Raw genomic sequence first — 11,249 nt, forward strand, 5'->3', positions numbered from 1 at the left:
CAGGACACAAAGAGGCGCGCGGCAGAAGATGTGCAGCGTAAATCTGGCCGCACGACGACCGCCGCCGCGCGGAGAGAAGACCATGGCCCCGCCGCCGCTAACGCCACGCGGGCTTTGCCTGACGGCGCGCCCCGGCGCTCCGCGAGGGAGGGTGCATCGATCTAGGGTTGCAGAGGGCCGGGGAGGTTACCCACCGTTTGGTTATCTCTGAAAAAATTTGGGTCCTGTAAAGAAAGAATATTGACAGTGGATATATATGTAAAATAAAATAAAAATGTTACTGTAAGTCGGATACTAGGAATAATTTATTTATTTTCGAAAAGGGGTTTTTCCCGGAGTCTGCATTGAAACGATGCTCACAGCCAAGACTAGGAATAAATGATGTGCTGGAGGGATCCATGCATCTTGCTCGCTGGCAGCGGGCAGTTTGGGCACTGTAGTGGTGATCATGATGCTAAGGTTCATGCATTGATGCAATGATTTCGGTACGACGTTCGCCGGCGTAGATTAGAAACCTTGTTCGGGTGCATTTGTCCTTCGGTTTACTTCCAAAGGAGTTAACTGTATTCCAGGAGTTTCATCATGTTGCCAAACATATATGGATGGATGTCGTGGTACATACAAGTCATCATTAGATTGGAGGCTGCATGTGCACTGGCATGTACTTCTCATCACGAGAGAGAGCGACAAAACGGCCGGCCGGGGTTCTGGAGAGGGAATTAGTTGAACTGTGTGTTCTTCTCTTCCAAAAACATCGAATAGACGCAGAATTACGCACCACCGCACACAATAACTGGCACACGAAATCTTACGAAAATGCTTTTCTGTTTTGCTATGCGAATCAACTCGCAAGGTTCTAATATCTATCCTGCATTTTTTTTTGCCTATTTCTGCGTTTTTCTAATTAGTGAATAAAAAAGGCTCTAAAAAAAATCTCACGAGACTCCTAAAACTGAGAGGGACTAAAGTTGGTCAAGATTAGCCGCACAAATCTCAAAGGCATAAAGTGGATAAGTAATTAATACTCGTGGAACTTCACAAAGTAGAAAATTGGCAAAGTTGAAAAGAAAAACAAGAAGTCTGGAACCCTTAAAAAAGAACGAGTACCAAATCAAATTAAAAGATCGGAGCACCCCTGAAAAGTTGATTCTGGGCGTGTACTTTCTGGCCGTACTGATACAATGAGCAGCTAAATTTTCTATAGCCACACTTTGTTTCAATTTTGAAGTGGTACGTAGCTAGGCTTTTCATTTCTCTAATTTCGCTTCGGACGCAAGAAAACGCGCCGGCGCCGGCAGAGGCCGCCATTAACATTATATAAATCCTCAGTGCTTCATTCTTGCCGAAAGGGTGTGCTAAGCTAGCCGTAACTTATCTCTCACATCACTTAAAGCAAGTACTCCTTTCACTTGTTAACTACAGTAGGAGTAACTAGCTAGGGTAAATGAAGTATGCGCAGTAATTATGGTATACACGCGGGAGCATGCACCTTTTAGCAATCATGCGTATTCGCAGATTAAAAGAAGAAAAGTGTGTTGTACAAAAAGTATGCACATTAGCAAATTTTTCTAACAAAGTATGCATTTTTTTTTAGAAAAAAGAACACAACGGTCCACTTCGAAAACCAAGGTTTATGAGAACTGAATAAAAAAAATTGTTAGAAAATGACGATGAGTAATCTTAGCAACACGACATCCATATTTGTTCACGAGGTTCATCGTGCTCTGACAATAGGTGTTCGTCTCTACAAAACCGCAGCATGCCTAGCTTGTCTGACTCAGAGTCTTCGACGACATGCTGTCCAATCCTACCACGCTCATCAAAAGAGTAGAGCCCAGGTTACCACGTGCAACGCTTGTCCAACATTGACGCCATGTTCTCCAAGCCCATGTGTGCTCGCTAGAGGTGTCGCCCCACTGGAGAGGTTGCCGCCAACGCTTGGCCGATGCCGATGTCATGCTCGAATGCTGCCTCTTCTACAATTCTGTTGTGCCTCCGTCTCTCCCTCATTTCTCCTGTTGATCGAGACGGCCAACGCTTCTCTCCAGTCACCTCGTCGTCTTGTCGCCTATCACTATGGCACCCGCCCACGCTATTCCTCTGTCCTATAGACTCCTGAAGGGCCTCGGTGGAAGGAGAAGAAGAGAAGACTGGATCAGGAGATGTGGGATCGAGAGGTGAACCGGGAGAGTTCAAATTTGTACTAAAACAAAGGCAAGAATTATGGGACGGAGGGAGTACTACTGAAACAGGATATAGGGGGAATAAATGTGAGTTGGGATTACGGGGAATCAAGGTGAGTTGGGAGATATGGTTCTAGAATTTTTGATCGAGAGATGGATCGATTGGGAGGTGGGGAGAAAACCAAAGAGACGACTAGGAGGAGAAACAATGAGGAGAATCAGGGTTGGGAGGGGGGGTGTTTGTACCCAAGTTGAAGCAGAGGGCTTAGTGGGCCAAACATTTCCACCGACTCGCCATGTTTTGGGCATGTCAGTGGTACTAGGCCATCAACGATAACTGTGTCGGACCTCAATTTGGGCTTGTTAGTGGTGGGCATATGTGAAGCTTTTCGTTGAAACTAGACTGATTTCTATAATCACCACTAGCTCGTGCCCGGCTGGCTGCCAATGGTACGGTGACCAATTTTCCATTCCCCTCAGTGATGAATAGGGAAGGTGTTCTCTTTCTCGTAGCGCACGGTGCCTTTACATATGAATTTTTTTACAATTAATATGTAACACTTTATTCCATCTAGAGGCCCTTGCGCGCAACTCCGGTTAGTACACTCGAATCTAGCTGAGTTTGGAGAGAAACTACGGACAACACGTTTTCGCTGATAGATTGCAATTTTACCCTTGTTGTTCGATACTCCCTTTTTTGAGATCACACTGCACACATCCATATTGGAGTATCAGATAATCTATACCCTTAGATCAAAGAAAATGGATGACCTTTCTGGGCTACTCTAAAAGAGCTTTGCATTCGACTCGATCAACTTTTTTTTTGAAAAGGAGGGCATCCCCGGCCTGTGCATATCAATCAATGCACACAGTAAGTGTCAAAATATTACATGTATCTAGACAAATTTTCGGTATAGATACGTTCATATTTGTCAAATTTGAGACACTTAATATGGGACGGAGAGAGTATTTTCTTTTTGCCAAAGGACAGAATAGGCAAAGGTGACAAACTAATTTCACGCGTTCAATGGCATGTAGGGTGTTATAGAATGGGTAATTTGACTTTGGATGAAATATACAGTAATAAAGAAGCCCGTCTCCGGAGGTAGGATGATTTACAATAGTCGAAAGAACTACTCTGTACGCATTTTTATAATCATTGGTCAAAGCTGTAAATATTGTGCGTTATCCAAAGCATTGGTCAAAGGTATAAATATTGTATTTTCACAATGGGCCATTGAGGTCCGAGGACCTCACAATGCTTTCCTCTCTAGTTGAATAAATTAAGCCTACCTTTCACGTACTTACTCTTCGAGACAATTGAAGTATAGCAGTTTACCACTTATTTTCAACACTAGTAAAACTAGCCAAAGTTACATACTCCATCCTATATTTTGGAATGGAAGGAATAATAATTTCTTTTAAAGCACTAAAGCATAAACTGTTTAGTTCGATGGGCTTCTAGAAGCATCACATTTGTTTTAGCAAAGGGAGGATTTTGGGTGAGTGCTTTTAAAGAAGAAACTTGAGTTGTTCCTACTTGCTAGTACTGTCACTCGGCCAAACCATCCCATGCACGGAGCTAACCAAATTCTGGGGACATAATATGAAAATCCAAGAGTTGAGCAGAAACCCTACCAACCGGCAAGCATATATCCCTTAACGGCTTAACTTGCGACGTAGGAGAGGCTAAACATTTTGCCTCACTTATTCTGATAATCCGGTCCTTATGCATGGATGACTCAGTATGAACAGCCCAACTAAAGCTCACCTAACTAGTTAAACCTGATCAAGCGTTAGTGCAGTATGGAGCTGAAAGTGTCTGAAATGTTTTGAGAGCACAAATTGATCAATACTACTCCCTCCGATCCTAAATTGTTGTCGAAATATTACATGTATCTAGACGTTTTTTAAGAAAAGATACATCCATATGAATAAATTTGAGACAATAATTTAGGATCGGATGGAGTACCGTTTTTATTTGGAAAACTAATTCTTCAAATTATTCAGATTTATGTTTATGTTCTCATACTTGCATATATTTTGAGCAAGGCATTTTGTTTTTCACAAAGGAGGGTAGCTAGCACGTCCCCGACCTTCTGCATCGTCGTGCACACATAATTTATATTATTGAAGAATAAAAACATGTAAATATGATGTTTTGAATGTGTATGATAGTGTGAAATTCTGATAGTATCTGAATGATTGTGAAATACATCAGCTTGTGTGTGCTTTCTTGGCGGTTGGGACGGCTGAAAGGTTGTGCAGATAGGGCAGCTGCATCGCTAACTGCCGAACTTGGTGTTTTTAGGTACTGATGTAGCCAAACAAAGTGAGACAATTTGGCTAGAACTACAACTTTCTACCACTGACAAGGGCCCGAGAAGTACATATATAGCTAGGCGTCAGTAGTAACTTTTCTCAGCCAGCAGTAACATGCCACATTGCCACTGACGGGCGCGCGGTAAAATCAGACGTTATGGTGAGCAGAAGCACTGAAGAAGGTGCCCAAATCCCGTCAGGGAGCGTCCGAGTAGCAACATATATACATGTCACCGACACAGGGAGTCGTCTGAAAGGATTTGATCACCAAAGAAAAGTTGATACATAAACTAAACAAGCCCTACCGTGTTGATCAGGCCATATATATGTGTGCATGCATGCATGCGTGAAATTATAGGGTTTGCCTGCATGGATGATGCTACAGCTAGCGCGTGCTCGCAAAAGATGAGGAATATAATTTAATAAATGAAGAGTGGCCTTCCTGCCAATTTCCTTGGCCCCTATAGTCCCCGGCCGAAAGTCAAAAATACTATACGCGCTACCCATGCATAGGCTGCCCACCGCCGCGCCCGCCCATGCATGCAACCATGCTTAATTTAGTTTGCAGCTAGCCTACACGCTCCACTTACGTACTGTATGCACATATACCAGATTGGTATGGATTATTATTTTGCGCAGAGTGTTAGGTACCGAGCGTTGCCAGTGACTTTAGTCCCATCTCGCTAGTGGGAGGAGACTACGATCAGCATATAAGAGAGAGTGGCCACTCTCTCATCAGTTCAGGCTTTTGGGATGAGAAGGGCTCTTTGGTTATATGGCTGTGCAGGATGCGCATGAACGTCTAAACACGACACGAGTGTGTGGAGTTAGGACTGGGACGCTGACACAGAGAGAGCATATAGTATGTGAGATCGAAATTGAATAAGCAACTTGGTTTAGACATCACATCACATTAACGTCGCTCTAATGATCATCAGCGCCGCTTGGTCGGATACAATATGGTTCGACTCGATCCCTTCGGATGATGGACATGATGGGGAATTTTCCGATTAGTTCCAATTTTCCAATCGGCGGGTTACTCTAATCGCTCTCACATTACTAGTAGGTACACATGCACGTACTTCATTAATATTCTGTATTGATTTCTCTAGTCATAAGCCTGCAGAAAAGCAAAGCAAAGCAAAGCCAATTAAGCCGCGCCGGAAATTAACTGGAGATCAGAAAGGGATCGATCTCAGTTAACTAATCAAACCCGACGACAAATTAACTAGAATCCCTTAGTTCCCATTCAACAACAACAATAACAACAAAAACAAGCGTCAAAAAAAAAAAACAAGCCCAACAACAACAACACTCCCCTATTTATACCCAGCACCGCTCCTCTTCACTCCTACAGCACCTTCCTCACTTACACCCCTCACTCACCTTCTCTCTCAGCACACGCATATAGCTCGAGCTTCATTCGGAGGTGAGAGTGACCACGAGTACACTTGTACGAACACACGATGGCGGCGAGCGGCGGCGGCCGGGTGGTGTGGGTGAACGGGCCGATCGTGATCGGGGCCGGGCCGGCAGGGCTGTCGGTGGCGGCGTGCCTCAACGAGCGCGGCGTGCCGTCAGTCGTCCTAGACCGCGCCGACTGCGTGGCCTCGCTGTGGCAGCACCGCACCTACGACCGCCTCCGCCTCCACCTCCCCAGGCGCTTCTGCGAGCTCCCTGGGATGCCCTTCCCGGATCACTACCCGGAGTACCCCGACAAGGCCCAGTTCGTGGCCTACCTCGAGGCCTACGCGGCCCGCTTCGGCGTCCGCCCGCGCTTCAACCAGTCCGTCACCTCGGCCCGCTACGACAGCGCCGCCGGGCTGTGGCGGGTGCACGCCCAGGCCCACGATGAGGACGGGGTGGTCACGGAGTACATCAGTCGGTGGCTCGTCGTGGCCACGGGCGAGAACGCCGAGCGCGTCCTGCCGGAGATCCACGGCATGGAGGACTTCGATGGCCCCGTGTCGCACGTCTCCGAGTACAAGTCCGGCGCTCCCTACCGGGGCAAACGCGTCCTCGTCGTCGGCTGCGGTAACTCCGGCATGGAGGTCTCCCTCGACCTCTGCCACCACAATGCTCTCCCCGCCATGGTCGTCAGAGACTCGGTAAGCACACAACATGTACCTCGGACTCGGAGAGTCCATAATCATATACGGAGTATATAACATGCATGGAAATCCAACGTCTAATTTTGATTGCCTTGCTTTTTTGTCGGTAAGAAGGTGCACGTGCTGCCGCGGGAGATGCTCGGCGTGGCGACCTTCTCGGTGGCCGTCTTCCTCCTCCGGTTCCTGCCGCTGTGGCTGGTGGACAGGATCCTCGTCGTCCTCGCCTGGATGTTCCTCGGCAACCTCGAGAAGCTCGGGATCAGGAGGCCGTCCGGTGCAGGCCCGCTGGAGCTCAAGAACGCCAGGGGAAGGACTCCGGTGCTTGATATCGGCGCGCTCGCCAGGATCCGGTCCGGCGACATCGAGGTCGTGCCGGGGATCAGGAGGCTGTTCCGTGGGGGCGCGGAGCTGGTTGATGGATGCCGCGTGGCGGCCGACGCCGTGATAATGGCCACCGGGTACCACAGCAACGTCCCGCAATGGCTCAAGGTGTGCGCAAGTTTATTTATTGCACTTATTACAATTGAGGAACAAATTAAATAGCTAATTGTTTATGGGTGGCTTTTCTTCTCAAACAAGACATTACTTAGTCACAACTGAAAAGTAAACCTATACCTGATTCCTTTAAGCTATATTTTTGTGCCTGCTTTAAATTAATGGGGGCAAAGCAAGATGTATTCTGCCGAAAAAAGGATCCTAGAAAGGTTTTGGATAATTATGCCTAACAAAGTAGGGCACAGTTAGAAAGATGTTAGGTACTAAAAGTCTACACTTCTACTTTTTATTGTTTTATATCTAAAGGTTTCCTCATTTAATTTTTATTTCCCATGATCAGGGAAGTGACTTCTTCACCCAAGAAGGGTACCCGAGGGTGCCATTCCCAGATGGTTGGAAGGGGGAGTCAGGGCTCTACTCTGTTGGGTTCACAAGGAGAGGCCTCTCTGGTGTCGCCTCAGATGCTGTCAAGGTTGCACAAGACATTGCCAGGGCATGGAAGCATCAAACTGCCACAAGATAAAGGAAGCATACTAATTCAATTTCTAAAGGCTTAACCCTGACGAACTTGCTAACTTCATATATCTTGTAAGTGCCATGGCATGGAAGCACCAAACTGTGCCACATATATATGTCACCCACCTAGCTAGCAAACCATTCCATTGTACCAAGATTTGTTCGGACCAAAACTGGGGGTGAAAACAGAAACAGATTCTTCCACATGGTTCTGGCATCTGGACAAATGGTGGTGAAGCTTCAGAATTCAGGGGATGGATGATTGAACATTTCCTGAGGCCAGGTTGAGTGCAATCAAGTAGATCGAGCCCAATTTTTGTTGTACCCATGGGCGTTTTTATGTACAGAATGTTATGTAGTAGATCTAATGGTTGGTAGAGACTCTGAGTTGGCATTCATGTGTAGTACAGAATCTATAGATTCATGTTTACGTATGTGAAGGTCGCAAAGACCAAGTCAACAACTTCTTACTCAAAGTTAGCATGCCAACAAAGCATAGTCAAACCTACATGGACTTGGTCAAAGCCTCCTTGCCATTGTCAAATAGGTGGTGGTCTGGTGGAAGGACCTAAAAGGAGTAAAAGAAATAAGACTAGGAGACTAGAAGCAAAAAAAGAAAAAGGAAGGAGGGATGTGAGGCCTATCAGTTCGCCTAGCTTTTCATCGTAACCTCATGAAGAAAAGTGATGATCTATCTCTAATCTGCAGGGCTGGGCAAGAGACCAACACGTCTCAGACAACAGCGGATGCAAACTAGAACAACGCTACACTTTGCAAGGAAACATGTGCCTAGAGAACTTCTGACACCCAGGCCAGCCAGAGGATTACTGATATATTGATCACGATTTCGTGTTTCCCGCCTTCTGAGACCAAGGATCCAAGATGGCGATAGAATGACCGTCGTGGCACCATGGTGGCGCCCATCCCACCACCATCGTATCTCACACACTCATATGGATTTGTTTCAAGTCGTGCACCTCGTCCTCCTCTGGAATGTGGAATCTATCCGGGATGGAAATTTTCAAACTTAGTGGGATTTCTCCGACGAACAGTGGTTATGGCAAAGGCGATCAGGCAAAGAATGGTTTCTGCTGTAGATGGATACGACGTGAGGTGGAGTGTGCTGACTAGAGTAAAATAGATCAGGTGTCAAGTGTGAAATCATATGTGATGTGTAACATTGGCAAGTGTTTTAGATGAAACATTGATGTGGATACTTTGGATAATATGGATATTTAAGTGATGACATGTATCTTGTTTGGACTTAATGCTTTGCTAGTGGTGTGCTGATCCATTAGTTTCTTATGTGATAACATGGCGTGAGTTATTTGGAACTTACCCTGAGTCAAGTCGTGGACTTGTGCTCGTACTGGTTATTTGTGTGTTCGCTTTTAGGTGTTGCCGGAGCTAGAGGAACGTGGTCGATGACGGGATCGAGAGACGAAGCTTGGGAAGCTGAGGTCGAGGATCAAGGTCATGCGGGACGTTCGTGCGAAGGAACAATGGAAGTGAAAGCTACGATGATCCGGGAGGGCACCGGTTTGTCGTATGTTGTTTATACCGGAGATGTACGGTATTGGAGATATTCGATACGTGATGGTCGAGTTTTGAAGACATCAAGAAGAGTTGATGGCATGAAGTGACATCGAGGTGAAGATATGTAGGTCCAGCCGTGGCTGGATGAGAGCTGTTTAAAGATTAAACAGTAGCGTCATTAAGATGGCGTCGGTTGGAAAAGTGATCCACATGAAAGTTGTGCGCGTCGTCGAGACGAACAACTTTGATTTTGGAGTCATCTCAATCCGAGGTCGTATGCGGGCCCCACGGGCAAAATACTGACCGGGACAGAGGAGTCCGTGTTGGATTCGGATTCGGTTTAGGGTTGCGAATTTTCCCTTATAAATAGAGGGCATCCTAGCTAGGGTTTTAGCAAGGACGTAAGGGAACTCAAAGCTTTGGATCTAGATCAATTCTTGGAGAGTTCTTGGATGCATGGTTGCATCTTTTGTAATCGATCGACATCGTTGCAATAAAGAGATTCGTTGGCGGTGTCATCTCTGTTCTTCTCGGATCTTCGTGAAATCTTCGTGCTAGATCTTTCTAATACTTTGGTGCAGGTTCATCACAAGTTTATAATACTTTGCTGCAGGTTTATCACGAGATCAACAGAAGATTGCAATTAATTCATCTTTCTTGTTATTCCTCGAAATTGGTTTTAGATTAATCCTCGTAACTTTCTGTCAGCTGTTACTATTTTGATCATATCTTTTGATTGGTAAGTCCGATTGAGGTGATTCTTGTTGCGTTGGTTAGATAATTTTAATACCTTTCTTTTCCATACTCATACGTATTTTTTGGTTCATCCAATCAAAAGTTACGGCTGTTTTACTATCACGGACAGAAAGGTGATTTAGGGTTTGAACTTTCGGGAAAAGTTTTAATTTGCTTCCGCGCAATCATTCACCCCCCCTCTGATTGCCTATCTCGATCTCACAATTGGTATCAGAGCAAGGTTTCTCTAATCTATCTTAACCGGTTGATTAGACTTGCTAGATATGGATAGGTATTCTACCAAACCCTGTGTGTTCGATGGTGTTGATTTTCAGTTTTGGAAGGCGAAGATGAAGGCATACATCATGGCACAAAGTTACGCCATATGGGAGAAGATCGCCAAGCCCTATGAGCTTCCCGCGGACAATGCGATCACACCAATAAACTTGGTCCACGTGGAGAACAACTACAAGGCGAGGAACTACATCATCCAAGGTCTACAACGAAGTGACTTCGACCGTGTTGCTCACCTTGCATCCGCTCATGAGGTATGGAACGCACTTTGTAGTTATCATGAAGGATCAAACTCTGTTAAGGAGGTGCGTCAAGACATGTACAAAAAGGAGTACATGAGATTTGAGATGAATACAGGTGAATCTTTGGATAAATTCTTTGCACGCTTTAATAAAATTCTCAGCAACTTACGTGCATTAGATGTTACTTATACTGATGCTGAGGCTTCTAGGCAACTTTTGAGTGCATTAGATATGTCCAGATGGGAGATGAAAGTTACATCTATTAGAGAATCTACTGTCATGAGCACACTTACACTTGATATTCTGTACTCAAAATTGAAAACTCATGAATTAGATATTCTTGCTAGGAGAACCGGTTCCAAATCAATTGCACTTGTTACTAACCCTGGCAGATCTAATGATGGTACTTCTACATATTGTTATGCTCTGTCTTCTTTGTCTCAACTAACTGATGAACAGCTAGAGCAATACCCAGAGGAAGAATTGGCACTCCTCACCTCTCGTTTTACACGTGCCCTGCAAAATGTTCGTTCAAGGAAGAGAGGTGGGAACAATGCTCCAAGGTGCTTTGAATGTGGTGATCCAAATCACTTTCGCCAAAATTGTCCTAAATTCTTATCCAAGATGGCGAAAGAAGAAAATGGGGAGGACAAGAAGAAGAAGCGCCCCTTCAACATCAAGAATAAAAAGAGGGGCGACTTTGCTCGAGCGGTGGCTCACAGTATTTTCTCTGTAATCAATGAATATGGTGAACCATGCTTGAGTGATGTGGATATCGAGTCTGATGAAGATGATGCATCCAAAGGAAAGCGCGA

General features: G+C 45.4%; 1 protein-coding gene across 2 annotated transcripts; it reads left to right on the top strand.

Moving 5' to 3' along the window:
• Positions 1-5,873: 5,873 nt before the first annotated feature.
• Positions 5,874-8,082, top strand: LOC100823136 (probable indole-3-pyruvate monooxygenase YUCCA9). Of its 2 annotated transcripts, none has more exons than XM_024460621.1 (3): positions 5,874-6,613; positions 6,728-7,105; positions 7,452-8,082. In XM_024460621.1, exons 1-3 carry the CDS (start codon positions 5,972-5,974, stop codon positions 7,632-7,634), a joined length of 1,203 nt encoding a protein of 400 aa, XP_024316389.1. In that variant the 5' UTR covers positions 5,874-5,971; the 3' UTR covers positions 7,635-8,082. The 2 variants fall into 2 exon arrangements, with proteins under 2 accessions (XP_024316389.1, XP_003563191.1); XM_003563143.3 differs by having other exon boundaries at positions 6,731-7,105.
• The last annotated feature ends 3,167 nt before the right edge of the window (positions 8,083-11,249 follow it).

Source organism: Brachypodium distachyon, chromosome 1 (genome assembly GCF_000005505.3).
Source record: "Brachypodium distachyon strain Bd21 chromosome 1, Brachypodium_distachyon_v3.0, whole genome shotgun sequence".
Taxonomy (NCBI): Eukaryota; Viridiplantae; Streptophyta; class Magnoliopsida; order Poales; family Poaceae; genus Brachypodium; species Brachypodium distachyon.

Coding starts and splice junctions, on each gene's coding strand:
- LOC100823136 (XM_024460621.1), top strand. CDS start 5,972: ATGGCGGCGAGCGGCGGCGGCCGGGTGGTGTGGGTGAACGGGCCGATC. Junction 6,614..6,727: donor CCATGGTCGTCAGAGACTCG/GTAAGCACACAA, acceptor TTTGTCGGTAAG/AAGGTGCACGTGCTGCCGCG. Junction 7,106..7,451: donor ACGTCCCGCAATGGCTCAAG/GTGTGCGCAAGT, acceptor TCCCATGATCAG/GGAAGTGACTTCTTCACCCA.